The sequence below is a fragment of the Saccharomyces kudriavzevii genome, assembly GCF_947243775.1.
Source record: "Saccharomyces kudriavzevii IFO 1802 strain IFO1802 genome assembly, chromosome: 12".
Lineage (NCBI taxonomy): Eukaryota > Fungi > Ascomycota > Saccharomycetes > Saccharomycetales > Saccharomycetaceae > Saccharomyces > Saccharomyces kudriavzevii.
Window position 1 is genome coordinate 62729 of NC_079283.1, and position 16225 is coordinate 78953.

The 16225-nt window shown below is 39.1% G+C and overlaps 6 protein-coding genes across 6 annotated transcripts; 3 read left to right on the forward strand and 3 right to left on the reverse strand.

Annotated features, from left to right (window-relative positions):
• Nucleotides 1–216: 216 nt before the first annotated feature.
• On the forward strand, nucleotides 217–2115 carry GRC3 (polynucleotide 5'-hydroxyl-kinase; the record flags this gene model as incomplete). The annotated part of the gene is made up of 1 exon (XM_056229589.1): nucleotides 217–2115. One exon carries the CDS (start codon nucleotides 217–219, stop codon nucleotides 2113–2115), a length of 1899 nt encoding a protein of 632 aa, XP_056083593.1.
• A 116-nt stretch (nucleotides 2116–2231) lies between these two features.
• On the reverse strand, nucleotides 2232–4745 carry RIX7 (putative AAA family ATPase RIX7; the record flags this gene model as incomplete). Its single annotated transcript, XM_056229590.1, has 1 exon — nucleotides 2232–4745. One exon carries the CDS (start codon nucleotides 4743–4745, stop codon nucleotides 2232–2234), a length of 2514 nt encoding a protein of 837 aa, XP_056083594.1.
• Nucleotides 4746–5000: 255 nt separating this feature from the next.
• On the forward strand, nucleotides 5001–5696 carry IRC19 (Irc19p; the record flags this gene model as incomplete). Its single annotated transcript, XM_056229591.1, has 1 exon — nucleotides 5001–5696. One exon carries the CDS (start codon nucleotides 5001–5003, stop codon nucleotides 5694–5696), a length of 696 nt encoding a protein of 231 aa, XP_056083595.1.
• A 165-nt stretch (nucleotides 5697–5861) lies between these two features.
• On the reverse strand, nucleotides 5862–8357 carry SKDI12G0260 (uncharacterized protein; the record flags this gene model as incomplete). The annotated part of the gene is made up of 1 exon (XM_056229593.1): nucleotides 5862–8357. The coding sequence occupies one exon, from the start codon at nucleotides 8355–8357 to the stop codon at nucleotides 5862–5864; it is 2496 nt and encodes an 831-aa protein (XP_056083596.1).
• Nucleotides 8358–8751: 394 nt separating this feature from the next.
• Nucleotides 8752–11802, reverse strand: GPI13 (mannose-ethanolamine phosphotransferase GPI13; the record flags this gene model as incomplete). Its single annotated transcript, XM_056229594.1, has 1 exon — nucleotides 8752–11802. One exon carries the CDS (start codon nucleotides 11800–11802, stop codon nucleotides 8752–8754), a length of 3051 nt encoding a protein of 1016 aa, XP_056083597.1.
• Nucleotides 11803–12998: 1196 nt separating this feature from the next.
• FRA1 (aminopeptidase P) lies at nucleotides 12999–15245 on the forward strand (the record flags this gene model as incomplete). Its single annotated transcript, XM_056229595.1, has 1 exon — nucleotides 12999–15245. One exon carries the CDS (start codon nucleotides 12999–13001, stop codon nucleotides 15243–15245), a length of 2247 nt encoding a protein of 748 aa, XP_056083598.1.
• Nucleotides 15246–16225: the final 980 nt, after the last annotated feature.

A 16225-nucleotide genomic window follows, 5' to 3' on the forward strand; every position in this document is an offset into this window, starting at 1 on the left:
TGCTGCCCGAAGAAAATATACTGCTCTATTAACATGAAATTTATTTCATGGTTAAGTCATCGAATACATATTTGTGAAATTAAGGTTACTTGAAAGTTGCCTTGGGTTGGACTAACGGTGTACGTTGTATAGATATCGCTTTTCTAATCTCTCAAGATAAGATAGCACTGTAATTTAGTGAGAGAAAGAGAGTGATTTTTGTTTTGTTGTACTAGCATGGTGACAAATTCCAAACAAGACTTGCCTCGATATAGTAAGGGCTCAGGCTCAGACTCAGGCTCAGACTCAGATTCAAGCAGTAGTTCTAAGGTGCAGTTTTCATTAACTCCATCTTCAAAAAGTGCAACTGTAGTTCTTAATAGTGAAGAATATGAGGACGATGATGCTGTGGACGATCTGGACAAAGAATTGGCCAATAATATATTCTATACCGGGGATGAAGATGAAACCATGTTTGTAGGGTTGAAAGAAAGACAAAAATTGCATTTATCTGGTGTTTTTCGCTTACAAATAGTAAAGGGTGGTATTGTTTACAACAATGTGCACTATAATGCCTCTAAAGAGATTTTAAATTTCTGGCACCCGTTATCACAATCTATACCTACTATAGACTTTTCGCATTTTGCAGGTTGGCAAGATACAATTTTCATGCCGAGAAACAATAGGTTTAACATCAAAGGGGAGGAATTCAAGCCATTCCCGTGTGTTCTTCGTGTCTTTAATTCAAACCACAAGGGCCTGTTAGAAGTTGGCCACTTATACCGCGATGTTAATTATCTTTGGAAACCAAAGGAATCTTATTTTCCACCAAACGAAAGGGCGACATATCATTTATTGCACGAATCAGATGATGTTCAATCTTTATCTGTACCAAGGTATTGGTCAACTCCATTAGAAAAGCTGTACTTAAATCATAAGACTGCTACATATGACACAAGAATTATGGTACTTGGTGGTAAAAATTCTGGAAAGTCGACTCTCTTAAGACTTTTATTAGAAAAATTTACGCAAGATATGCGGGATTCTACGACAAACCAGGAAGAATTAATATACCTGGATTTAGATCCTGGCCAACCTGAGTACTCGTTACCTGATTCAATTTCTTTGAATAAGATCATTCCTGAACCAATCGCTTTGGGACAACATCTTTGCCAGAGTTCAAATTTTCAAACTTTATTACAATTTTACATTGGCTCCTCTTCCCCGCAAGACGAACCTTCATCATACCTAAACTACGTTGATAATCTCATAGACTATTTGGAGGAACATGTTTTTTTCGGAACGTCTTTACTCAATTTACCTGGATGGATAAAAGGATTTGGAATGCAAATCTTGAATCATGTAATAAGAAAATATAAGCCAACTCACTTAGTTTTCCTAGAGACGGCAAATTCAAAAAGGCATCTGGATGAGCTTTTAATTCCTCAAAATTTTTCTACATCACTACGGGATTCATATGTACCTGATGTTGTTCGTATACCGGCCCATAATTTAAATAGCACCTCACCTGCTAGGTTCCACGCGTCGCAACTTCGAACCCTCAAGGTATTGGCATTATTTCATAAACTGAATCAATTTGACTATGATTTTGCTCCGCTTCTGAAATCTGCACCTTTACAAATTTCATACGGTAATGATAAAGGTGGCATTGGAGGCATTCAATTTCCCATGGAATTTCGAAACCTGAATCCTCAAGATATTAGATCTTCATTGGAAGGTACTGTAATTGGGATACACGCATATTTCAGAGAAAATCTTCTAGACGTAAAAAATTTAGACACATTTCCTATTTTACAATCGTGCACCCCTTCCATCAAGAATTTTATAACGTTAGGGTTGATACATTCCATTGACACATCGCAGCAAATAATGAACATTTATGTTCCCCCCTTTCATTCACAGAATCTAGATAAACAATCCCAAGATATACAATGGATAATCGTGAGAAATAAAACAGAAACGCCCTTCTGTGACTTACTTCCATCTCCCCGCACAATTACATGGGATGCTAGTATACAAATACCGTTTGCAACCTTCGAAAGAAGGAAGAAATTGGAGCACGTGTGGAAAGTCCGTAAGAACGTTATGAGACGTGGACAATTCATGAAACGATAAAAGAGATATTTTTTCCGTACATTAACAGTGTTAGCAGAGATAGAGGAGGCCGAAAATCATGCGTTACTTATACATTTATTTATATATATATTTTCTCCAACGTCGTATTTAGGTATTCATTGTTTCATTTCCTCCGCATCCTTCATTTCCTCCGTTAAACCCATCTTTTTATTTAATCTATCGTACTTCAGTCTATCTTTATCACTCACGGAGGGTTTGATCTTTCTTAATGCACTTTGGAAGTCACACATAGTCACAATAATTTCTTCACTGGATACGCCTACTGATAAGTCTTCAAATTCCTTGTCCAAGTCATTATCAAGAACGGATTGTATTTCTTCCGTTTGGAAGAAGTTTCTTTTCAGAGCTAAGACGGAACTCTCCCTAACTAAGGCAGCTAAGTCAGCACCTGAAAAGTTGTTGCACTTTTCATTTTTAATGATCTTTTCAAAATCGACATCACCACTCAATGGTGTCCCATGTGACTTGGTCAAAGTCTTGATGATATCTAGTTTCTCTTCCATGTTAGGTAATTCAATGAATAATGTCTTGTCCAACCTACCAGGTCTTAGCATGGCAGGGTCAATCATATCGGGCCTGTTCGTGGCACCAATCACAAAAATACCCCTTCTATCATTCAGCCCATCTAATTCAGTTAACAAAGTGTTGACTACTCTTGAAGAAGATTCAGATAAAGAAGTATCTCTTCTTGGGACCAGGGCATCTAATTCATCAAAAAAGATAACACATGGCACAGATGCTCTTGCTCTTGTGAAGACTTGTCTAATGGATCTTTCTGATTCACCGACGTATTTGTTTAGTAATTCCGGACCTTTAATGGATATGAAATTTGCACGAGATTCATTGGCAACGGCTTTGGCTAGTAATGTTTTACCACATCCCGGTGGTCCCCATAGTAAAACACCGCCAGGAGCGCTAATCCCCACCTTCTCATAAAGTTCTGGTCTCTTTATAGGTTGAACAATGGCCATATTTAATTCAATTCTGACCCTTTGCAATGCACCGACATTTGCCCAAGTTACATCTGGAACCGTGGCAAACCCTTCTCTCTTTGCTGTTGGTTGTATCGTAGGTAACGCTTTCAAGAAGTCTTCATACTTGATAGATAACAATGACAACTGGTCATCTGATAGAGGTTCTGGATAATTATGAATAAATTGTTGAACTACGGATAAAGGTAACGGGTCAATCATGTTTGCAGTATTCTTTAAATTGGATTCGTCTTCATTGGCAGCTTCATCAATCTCCATCCTATCCCCCGAACTATCCGCTGTTGTATTGGGCGGAGATTGTATGTTAGCGTAAGTTTCGAATATTCTCTTGATGGCACATGTGCCAGCGGCAGTAACTAAAGCCTTTAAATCGGCACCGACAAACCCTGGGGTTAATTTTGACAACTTGGCGAAATCAATAGCACCATCTATTTTCAGATCATCAGACATTTTCCTTAAAATATGTAACCTTGAGACTTCGTTGGGGACATTTAGACATATTTCTCGGTCGAATCTGCCAGCTCTTCTTAATGCGGAATCTAAAGAGTCGGGTCTATTAGTAGCACCTATGATAATAACAGGTTTTCCATTCGTTTTTTCCATCGTCAGCTCATCCATTGAGGTCAATAACTGAGCAACTATCCTTCGTTCCATTTCTCTTTGGGCACCACCATCACGTTTTGGTGTGATGGCATCTATCTCATCAAAAAAGACAAGACATGGCGCCAAACTCTTTGCTTCATCAAACAGATCCCTGATTTTTTTCTCACTTTCCCCAGACATACCACTGACAACCGAAGGTGCAGAAATAGATATAAATGGAACTTGTAATTCTCCGGCCAATGCATTAGCAATTGATGTCTTACCACAACCAGGTGGGCCGTGTAGCAGAACACCCCTAGGCGGTTCTACTCCTGTGGATAAAAATATTTCTGGGTGTAGAATCGGTAGGCCTATGAGTTCCATAAGCTGTGCAACGACATCATCCATACCACCCAGAGTTTTCAAGGATGAATTAGGCGGGGATCTATCTTCCTTAACTTTTTGACGTTTTACCTTAGATGTGCCTTCTTTGGACCTTTTCTTTGACTTTTTAACTTCTTCCACTTTAGTGTCATCTGTATCTGTTATAGGATCAGTAGCGGATCCTGATTTAGACCACATGCTTGTTATGCGTTTATTCATCTCGTTCGTGTCCTGGTCGATCATCATGTTTTTCTTGGCCAACTCTTCTTCCAAACTCATTTTCTCTTCCTCTTCTTTATTGTATCCCGGATAAGATCCAAACTCTTCTAGCTCTGACTCGATAACGTCTTTGAGCATACGGTCGATGGTCTTCTGCAAGACAACATGCTTTACTCTTTGAAGCGATAAATCCTTAGTTAAGCAAAAGGTAAAGATCTCGCCTGCTGTTAAATCCTTCGCAAAACACATCGATTCAAATACATCTTCGTCTTCCTTATATTCATTATTCTCGCTCTGTTCTCCTTGGTTCTCTTGTCTCAGAGATCTCTTCCTGTCCAGCGTTTTTTCTTCTAAAAGACGATAAATAAGATCGGCGATTTTGTTGTCTAGTGAACCAGCCAATGTGTTTTTTTTGGACTTTATTTTGGCCATTGTCTCAACTTTTCCACCAGCTAATTATTATTGGCCCTGGTTCTTCTCTATTCACGCTATTTGACTTATCGCTTGCTAACCACTACACAATTTTTCAGAACATGCGATGAGCTGAGTGAAAAATTTTGGAAAGTAGCAGTCACTCGTGACGAACATCTAAGTCTTGTCATGACAACCATATTGAGTGAGCTTGTTAACAGTAACGTAATGCATCATACCTTTGCATACTTTCCCAGCTCAGTCGATAATTATATAATGGGAAAGCCTTCTGTCACTATAACGACAGCAAAAGCTATTATAAACTCGGAGTATACTCTCATCAAATCACATTCGAAATACAAGCTTCCCACGTATTTCAAAAGTCTCGATGCGAACCCATCTTGGGGAAGAACTCCCGTTGTAAAAATGTTTTACCGCCGATTTATGAGACTGAAGCCCTTTGTGTCGAATGTAAAAATGGTTGAAGATACGTATAGGGATTATCTTCGATACAAATTCACGAAAGAAAATTACGAACTCAAACGATATTTGGTATTCAATCCTGACGGTTTGAGGTCAAAAACTAAACTTGATCTTCTGAACAACGCAAATTGTAGTGAAATGGTACTTCCCGTGAAGGAGATGCAAGAAACTTTGAAATTTGTTTTAAAGAGCTGTTCATACTTGCCTGAAACAAAAGACCTAAAGTGGGACATTGCAAGAGACAATACGTACTGCAGGCAAATCTTAAAAAATGTTCTAACGATGCGATATGAAAAATATAGATCAGCTTTGTATAGAGGGGTAGGTCATGATGAACTTGACATCAAATTCTCCCATTTGAAAGCGACTTCTAATCCACTAGCGAAATTAAGTAAAAATGATAAGAAAAAGGTCCCGCTTTTCAAAGTATTCAGCGATTTTGACACTACCTTGGTATACCTTAATGAAACGTTAGGTACAAGATTATAAAAGAACATGAATTTAAGTAAGAAAGCAGGACTTTTCGATATATATGTTATTTATCGGTCATTTTGATGTAAATAGATTCGGCTTTCCGCGATGCCATTCTTTTGTGGTATTTATATCCATGGAAAATGTGCATAAAATGTAATTATGCAAGTATTTTATTTCATTTCATTTCCTACCATTTTGAAATTTATGCCTATGGTTTGTTTGAAGCTGATTGGAGTTGATATAATTATAATCGTATTCATATCTGTAACTATATCCGTATCCATAGCTGTTGTAATAAGTATTGGGTATGTACCCTTTTATGGTTTGAGCTTCTCCGGTTGGTGCCCCAACCGGCATTTTGTAGTTGAGGTGTTTTGGTTGACATTGTGGTGAACTTCCCAAAGAGTTGCTGTTGTCGATGGTAAAGCGGGTTTTGGTACTATGCATTGGTTTCAAATTACCATTGGTGGTATTGTTGTTACTGTTATACTTGTTGGCAGTAGGCGGGTAAACAAACTGTTTAATCAGTTTCTTGAATATTATTTTCCTTTTTTGTGTTCCCATATAATCAGACAGCAGTTCTATTGCTTTAGCTTGAGTACCTTCGTTAGTATCCCTCTCAAAAGTAAAGGTAATGAGGTCCTTCTCAAAAGTTACAGTTATATTCATGACTTGCAGGAAGGGAACAACAATCAGGTTATAAAATTCATATTCCTTACGAGGATCTATCGCTTTATCTATTCTAATTTCATACTCGTAACCAAATGCGCTATTGACCAATTCGTTAGCGGCCCTTGATGTATTTTCATCGTTGCCTTTAACGATTAATTGAGAAATCCCATCTAAAGGCTCCTTTAACGGCATCATTATATAAACATTCTCGTTTTTTTCAATTTGCCCTATAACATTTTTCTCCCCGTTAACATTTAAGATATGTCTGTACTGTCCATTAGAGAATTTAATGAGAATCTTCGATTGCAAATTATCGTACTCTTGAACGATTTTTTCTAAGTCTCTCTTCGCTAGGCATATATTAGCTTTGTTTTTCCTGGGGCATCTGACTATTACATTGTCATACCTGATTATTGAGATTTTATTTTGTGGAAGATTGAAACTATTGGAAAACTGAATGAAGACATTGTGTTTCCTCATTGTAGCTTGGATTAAGGAACCACCAGTACCTATAATAGGTCTATGACAAACCTCTGGGATAAAGAATGATTCTTCGGCAGGAAATTCGTTCATGACATTTTTGAACGAATTTTCAAAATCTGAGAAAGAATCACTAACTAAATTTAGATAAAGATTATCATCCTCTTCTTCCATTTCCAATTGGATCAAACAAGCAGATAACTCCATTATACGCGTTAATTTACCGTTTTTTTTGCCTGATATGAAGTCCTCAAAATCTGGATGAATTTCAAAAACAGCTTTTATTTGCCTTAGGTTTGGATTAATGATTTGGTTTGGACTAGTTATAAAATTGGATAGATAGTACAGTATGGAATTATCAGATACTTCATCAGTGGAAGATTGGTTGCCGACTACTATTAATTGGTTAAATGAATCTTTTCTCGGAGTGATCACTACAATTTCGTTTTCTGCATTGTTCAGAAGGTCATCAATTATCAATTCTGAAGACATTTCGCAATTGTCATTGAGTGAAATCTGTACTTCTACAACCTCATGTAGGACTTGAATGGTAAAATTCTTAATGGCCATCTCTAATAGATTCGTAGAAACTGACTGAAATTCGATATATTCATTGGTGACTCTTATGAGAGATTGGTATTTCAAAATTAATTGATTTATCTTTTGTTGATAATATTTTTGGATAAACAGTAATTTCCCGGGGGTAATATTGGTCAATCTACGATAGAAGAAACTCTTTGAATCCAAGTCAATAGATTCATGTAAGGTTTTTTTGGCTAATAAAGTTAGTGAATGGACTGTCCCTGAGAAAAATATCTGTGGATTTGCCCTGAAATTATTGGATAGTGTCATGAGGGAAGGTGCATAAATGCTGGTTTTAAAAACTCTGGATATATATTCAAAATTTGCCATACCTACTCCCATGTACAAAGGGAGAACAGAATAGGAGTTCAGTTCCATTGTTTCGACGATGTAGTGTTGTGGAGGTAAAGTCATACGATTTTTCTTTACCAAGTCCACAAATGCCAATAGCTGGGGTTCACATTCCATTAAATTGGATTGTAATCCTAGTGCATGCAAGTAAAGACACAAGCTATTGTCGTCGCTAATAGTTTCTGATGCGAAATCAGCTGGTTCTTTGGTAATGATTAGTTCCAAATTGAATTTGTCACTCATCTCTGATAGTGTACGCTTCATTTTTTCCAATTCAGTCGTCACATCGTCTCCATGCATGGGAAGGGGTAGCGTAATCCGACTGATGGTATCAAGTTCCATGTTGCTAGTAGTGGCTCTTATTGAGATCATATCATCCCTAATAAATGAAGCATTTAGATTGACCCACGATGGATCTACTTGGTAAATCGCTTTTCTGCTTATAATTTCTTCTGAGTCTACATTTTTCTGGAGAAACTGGATCAAAAATGGTGCTTCTATGGGTTTCCATAATCTGTTTGTGGTATATAAATGTGGCACTTGTAAAAAGGCAGTTGTGACAACCGTACTATAAGTTGTAGAGCCATCCATAATTTTACCTTGTTTCTACTCCTTCTTTGTTTGGAAATAATTGCGTATACTTAAACTCTGTATTATTCCGACGAGCACTTCAAACCTCTTCAAACCATCGAGAATTCAGTTATGTAAACAAAGGAACTTCGATCTTTTTCGCTCTTAATTATTTTTGTTCTTCACCTTTGTGGAAAAGAGAAAAATTAGGAGCGAAAAGAGGAAATGTCAGAAAAATATAATTGCAAGAGTATAAGAAAAAGATGAAAAATGCTTTAACATGAAAAGTTGAGGCCTAGGTAACAAAGCTTTTGTCTTTGGGATTTTCAATAGAGAAATATTGTTGACTTGTATCGATATTACACGTATATAGTATGTTTGTCTATGTAGAGAGGTAAAAGTAAGAGATGCGCCATCATTTCCAAAAAATGTCATTGATATGCTTAATCAATCTCCCACTAGCAAATGCAATGGTGCCAAAAGTAACCACTAGTTGAGTTACTATTAAGCTCAGAGCGGCGAAGATGAATCTTGGGCAAAAGATCTTCCAAACCATCAAATGTCTACGGAAGTGGGTGACCCAAATAAATGAACTTAGACATAAAATGGTATTATAAATGAGCAAAATACCACAGTTCGAAACGATTCTTCCCAAAAGCGTTTGTGGTTTCAAAACGTCCGGAGGCTGTGACCATAGCGTTAATAGCGCTACGGATAAAGAGACGAGAATATGAGGCCCAAAGGTGTTTAGAATGATGGCTATATGAGTGAACGGGAAGGTGATTTTTTCAGAGAGCATGAACCCAATATCCCATTGTACCGATGGAATTGTAGCTTGGTGACCGGTGGTAAAGAAATGTTGATACGCTAGGAGTCCTAATGCGATTGGGCCAATTATATTTTCCTTCAATTTCAAAAGATCAATGATTTCTAAGATTGATAATAGCTGATTGCACATGAGGAAGTATGATAATTGAGCCAGAGGTTTATTGAACAGGAGGATACTCATCAAAACGTTTATGACTAGAAGGAAAAACTCCGACCCATAGATATTGGTGTATCCTAAAATTGTAGCTTCATGTGATTTGACATCAGTATTGTGAACATTCAATTTAATACAAAGTGGTCCCATTAACCAGCCAACATTGGAGGCAACTAACGAAAATCCCGCGATGATTCTGGCTAAGGTGAACTTGAAAATGCTGACGTCGTTTAAAAACGGTATCGCTATTGTCGCATTGTTATTTTCCAATGAAGTCAATGACCAGTAAACAAAATTTAAACCAAGGATACCCTTCAGGAAAACGTTTATCCAAATTGGGGCTGCAGCTTGATAAGATGAGGTTAGGTTGTAATAACCGGTGATGCATGCAGGTAATATAAAAATCATCAAGAAGCAGAGACCCATAACCCACCACGCGGAATTATTTTGATTATTGAATGTTGGTATGCAATATTCACCTTGTTCCTCTCTACAAATGGTAATCATAGAAGCTAGCCTAGTGAAAATGATCAAGACTGCCGAATGGTAACCGCCTAATAGTCTTGCAAATCTTGTTAGGGGTAAATAATTTGAATTTGCCGTCGAAGAATTCACACCCGAAGTGGTCCCCTCCTTTTCACTGATTGTTGCTGTTAACAATGCGGTAGTGGATTGCCTTTTCGGTAAGAAGACAAATTCATACAACGTTAACATACCAAAACTGGATAAAAGGAAGGCCACAATTCTATCTTCCCAAATAGTGAAGGAATTGGAAGTGAAAAGCAAAGCATGGACAATCATAAACATGACAGCAATTCTTGACCAATAATCAGCCAACGTTTCTCCGAGCCTCATGGCAATCCAAATAAAGTTATATCTGTCAAAGATTGTTATATAACAACCAATAATGATACCGACAGCAGTGGCCAACAAGGTACCCCAAAATTGATCTACAAAAGTTGGTTGCTGGTAAACGTAGAAGATCCCGTGGAAACATAAGTTTGCAACCAATACCATAATAATAATGCCTGGGACAAATTCTGGAACCATTTGATTCAGGACAATGGAAGGAATTAGTTTTGTAATAGATATCAAAAGAATTAATGAGATGGTGAGTAAGATTATACCAGTTGCAATGGAATAATAATCGAATTTGGCCCATAACTCCTCGCAAATTTGTAAAAAGACTTTTTGGTACTTACGACCCAGTTCAACAAATTCTTCGGGATTGCTTGTCGGCTTGATGTTTGATATACTTTCTGCTAATGGCCCCAATATTTCGTCACTGCTATGATGAATCTGCATCGTATCTTTGTAAAGTTGCAATTGATTTATAGCTGAACTAACAAATTGGGACCGTTCTACATCGTTTCTTGCAATTTCGTCAATGGGCCATCCGAGATTGTTAAATGGGATGGGTTGACCAAGTAGTAAAGACAAACTGGACACTAAATCAATTTGTCTCACTGAGCGGTAGTCGCATCCCAAATTAGTAATGTTGTAGTTCGAAGCGTCTTTGAAGTTCCACATATTTGGCTTCTTTGAATAAAGAAACAAAGTACTTTCCAACTCATCAATGGAATCGCCGCCATGATTGCCTGTATGATCCATACCATGATCACCCAAAATAACCAGCAAAGTATCATCATCGATGGACTTTAGTATCCAAGCGATGAATTGGTCCACTTGAAATTGCTTTTCCTTCATGGTAAAATGGTTCGGGCCATACTTGTGGCCTACATGATCAATACCAAGCATGTGTCCGATCATTACATCCCATTCTTTGTCCTGCTGTAAATGGTCATGGAAGTAATCCATGACACCGTTATCAACAGTGTCCAAATCCCAGACATTAAGCGATTCCAGAGGGAAACTGTCATTAGACAAGAATGGATGGAATAGGGCCATCCAGGTATCATCTCCAGCGAACTTGACGGTCTTGTTTACCAAGTGAAGCTGTTTTAACAAATTATCTTCTTCAATGACAGTTCCGTCAAAATTGGATCCGGCGTCTATGAAAGTGGGCAACGAACCTGTTGTTAGGCCCTTGAGTCTTTGCAAAGTGGTGGTTGGTGGGTCAGCAATGAATTTCAACAATAACGATGACGCGTCCTCATCATTTGCAAAGGAATCATATAACGAAAGTATATTATTGTGGTAGTTCAAATTATGATTTGAACTGGATTCGTTAACAGGAATGACAAAATCAAACCTCAAAGCGTCAACGACCAGAACCACGGCTTTGTTGAACCTGGGAGGGATACTTGTTTCATTTAGCGCGGATATGTTATCAAGAACATGCCTTGAAAGCAAGAACCCGCGAGTGAAAAATGCTATTGATATGAATTGCAAGACGGCAATGAAAATCAACAGAATAATATAAAACTTGTGATTTTTTTGAAATTTCTTTATCCGCGATTTATATATTATTTTCTCATCATTTGAAGATGAAAGTATTGATTTTTTTATTGTCTTTTCATCCATATTACGGAAGCTTTTCTTGTCCTCTTACCTTATTTAAAATTTCCCCCCGTTGTTTACTGATTCGTGGTTGCCCTTAAAACATCTGTAATGATTTTGATTTTGACCTTCAGCATTTTCTTTGCTTTTTTTCCGGTGAGCAACTGTTTACAGAAAGAAAAAAGTACCTTACTCGTCATCGTGAATTTCCAACATGCCGTTACCCTACCGCATGAAAGAATAATCAAACAACAAGTGCAGCAGCACCGCTCAAAAGCTCCATGTAGAAGGAAGAAAGTGAAGTCGGAGTGGCTCTTACGCCTCTTCATTATCGAATTTTATATTGAACGCCAAGGAAAGGGACAAATTGCTTTGAGACCCCTGCGATTCTAAAATTGAGGTGGAAATTCAACCTGTCACACACTGTAGTGAGACTTCATTCATGAAAGAGAAGATAAGACGGGTAGCTAGAAATTCAGTTGTCGTATTTCAATTTCAAAAGGATAGGATCTAGCTGGAGGCCTCTTAGAAGCATATAAAACACAAATCAATCATGGACTCCGTCTTGAAGCTTCGGCGGCTAAATAAATGGAGCAGCTTGTAAAACTCACTTTTTCACCCAACAAAGGCAATGTCAGCTTAACCAGACATTCACCCACCCATTTTATTTCAATATTACGTTCAGATCATTCCTCCAACCCTCTTCTTAAAGGTGTTCATAAAGAAAACAAAGAGAACACAACAAACGACTATCGAATCATTTACCAAATAGGACTTAGTGCAGAACAAAACCTTGTGAGGGTTCCTATAATCCTCACAAATACACTCTCAATACCCGCCCTACCATGGCAACAACTTGCAACTCACTAAAGAACTAAACTAAGCAATTACACTTTCATCTTTTTAGCCGCCAGAATATCCTGTTTTTTTAGTTTCGATCATTTCTCGTATTACCCGCATAAGGCCCGGGTCACCCTTGAAATTCGCACCCCATTTTCCCGAAATTTCGTTTTCTTTTTTTTCACAATTCTTCGATTGAGGGATAATACAAGAAGGCGACCTACAAAAACTGAGCCAGTCTAGTCTTCCTAGGTGCAATATTTTACAAAAGAAACATAAGGCAAGAAACGCTGGCGAAAAGATTGCATACATAGCTAAAAAAAAAAAAAAAAAGGTGACCTCAATAGAGCGAAACCGATAATAACAGAAACTTTTTTCATATGACTTCAAAACCATCCACTAGTGACGGTAGGGCTCACTCGACTTCTCATACATCCGGCATGGGTATGAGGGGAACATCGTCATCACACAGTCCCAGACCGTTTAGACCATGTGCGGACTGTACATGTTCTCCAGGTTTGCTATCCAGACAAGGCCGTAGGGCCTCTCTCTTCCTAAGGCAACTGGAAAATTCAAGGAGGTCTTCCAGTATGCTACTCACTGAACTTAAGGGTGCTAGTGGTAGTAATACAGCTGGTAACGGATCTGTTTATTCATGTGACTCACTATGCGCTACTAATAGAGAGGTCAACACGACTGACAGGCTATTGAAGTTGCGTCAAGAGATGAAGAAACATGATTTGTGTTGTTATATTGTGCCTAGTTGCGATGAACACCAGTCCGAGTATGTGTCGTTGCGAGATCAAAGACGCGCCTTCATTTCAGGGTTTTCTGGATCAGCTGGTGTGGCTTGCATCACTAGAGATTTGTTAAATTTCAACGATGACCATCCCGACGGAAAATCCATTTTGAGCACTGATGGTAGGTACTTCAATCAGGCCAGACAAGAACTGGACTACAACTGGACACTTTTAAGGCAGAATGAGGATCCAATCACCTGGCAAGAATGGTGTGTGAGGGAAGCGCTGGAAATGGGCAAGGGACTCGGTAATAAAGAGGGAATGGTGTTAAAGATAGGTATTGACCCCAAACTTATCACTTTTAACGATTACATTTCGTTCAATAAAATGATTGACACTAAATATAACGCAAAGGGTAAAGTGAAACTTGTGTCCGTGGAGGAAAATTTGATTGATAATATCTGGCCTGATTTTGAAACTTTACCTGAGAGGCCCTGTAATGATCTATTACTGCTGAAATATGAATTTCATGGTGAAGAGTTCAAAGACAAAAAGGAAAAGTTACTGTCGAAGCTAAATAATAAATCTTCCTCTGCGGCAACCCCCGCCAAGACTTTTATAGTCGTTGCATTGGATGAAATTTGCTGGTTGTTAAACCTGCGTGGGTCCGACATCGACTATAATCCTGTTTTTTTCGCCTACGTGGCCATCAACGAAGACGTGACCATTCTTTTCACGAATAATCCCTTCAATGACGACATATCGGAATATTTTAAAACGAGCGGTATTGAAGTCAGGCCTTATGATCAGATATGGCAGCATTTAAAGAAAACCACCGCCGCGCAAGCCGCCTCTGCTGAGCACAAATTTGTGGTTCCTGATGGAGCATCGTGGCAAATGGTTCGTTGTCTGAACGTTCTATATGACGGCGGGACGGTTAAGGGGATGGCTCTACCAAACTATATAATGATTCACTCACCCATCGATGTCTTGAAGTCTATCAAAAATGATATCGAAATAAAGAACGCGCACAAGGCGCAAGTCAAGGATGCGGTGTGTCTGGTGCAGTATTTTGCATGGCTGGAACAACAACTCGTGGGGCGCGAAGCGTTGATAGATGAATATCGTGCCGCGGAAAAATTGACTGAGATCAGAAAAACTCAAAGGAACTTCATGGGGAATTCATTTGAAACGATATCGTCTACAGGTAGTAACGCTGCAATCATACATTATTCGCCCCCTGTGGAAAACTCGTCGATGATTGACCCTACCAAGATATATCTTTGTGATTCCGGTTCACAATTCCTGGAGGGCACCACAGACATAACAAGGACCATTCACTTAACGAAACCGACGAAGGAAGAGATGGATAACTACACGCTGGTACTTAAGGGCGGCTTGGCTTTGGAAAGATTGGTGTTTCCCGAAAACACACCCGGATTCAATATCGACGCCATCGCCAGGCAGTTTTTATGGTCGCGCGGGCTAGACTATAAGCACGGTACAGGTCATGGTATAGGATCGTTCTTGAACGTCCACGAGGGGCCCATGGGCGTCGGGTTCAGGCCACAGCTGATGAATTTCCCCTTAAGAGCGGGCAACATAATAAGTAACGAACCCGGGTACTATAAAGATGGTGAGTACGGTATCAGAATTGAAAGCGACATGCTGATTAAGAAAGCCACCCGAAAGGGTAACTTCCTGAAATTCGAAAACATAACGGTGGTACCATTTTGTAAGAAGCTGATCAACACCAAGCTACTAAACGAAGAAGAAAAAGCACAGATCAATGAGTATCACGCAAGGATATGGAGAACCGTGGTGCACTTTTTGCAGCCTCAGAGTATTTCATACAAATGGCTGAAAAGAGAAACGAGTCCATTGTGAATTGACGCCGAGCGAGCGAACAGACAAGGCGCAATCCACTGAATGTTGATATTTATCCTAAATAGTCTCTTTTCTTCTTTCTATTTAAAACGTCGTAATAACAATAACATCAATAATGACCAAAGCGTAAAAAATGAAAACACTACTTCACTTTCTCATGCGGCCGGAGCGCGGCACACTTAACCCCGAGCGGTTTTAGTGCCAGAAACCGCTCGTCCGCAGCAAGTTTAAACGACGATGCACGTACAGCCCCCTAGCGATATTATGTTGACGTTTTCACCGAGAATTTTCACCAGGGTCCTCTGCGGTGAGCTTTTTGGCGGCAAGTTCCATAAACAAGCCATATAATCAGAGCTGTTGATAATGCTGCCAAGCCTGGACTATTTAGCCAACACAAGTAAGGAGTCTGGCGAGTATGTTTTTCCGGCCAGTACCTTTCTGCGCAGCATGAGCATTTAGAAGAGTCGGGAATTCTCTACCTAGGCACAAGATATTAAGCTTCGGCTAGGCCTGGATCCGTCCCCTTCCGTGGGCCGCCAGGGGGGTTATTCCGTGGAAGCAACGGACCTAGGGCCGAGAAGCGCATGCGGAAACGGATGCGGAACCCTTCACAGCTTCCGTCTCCGCCTCTGTGAAACCGCCGCACAGTAGAGCCATTCAGGATTTTCCGTCCGTCGGTATACTGAAATCCTCGTATCAGGCGTTTTACTTCAAGAGGAAAATCTCGTAGGAATTTCCTGACGAAAAAGGAAGAAATTTTTAACGTTAAAGAGTGCTATTTTTCTTTTTTCCTTCCTGAGTGCAGAGGATGGTTATTCAGTGATATATTCTATATATAAAGGATACCCTATTTAATTCTAATGGGCCTTTTCTGCTCGTGTTTATACGTTATAGTTGTTTCCAGCGATATTTTGGTCTCTAGAAAAGGAAAGTCCAATAAGTGAAATTTGGTTCCACCGCAAAGAAATCATACATAGCGA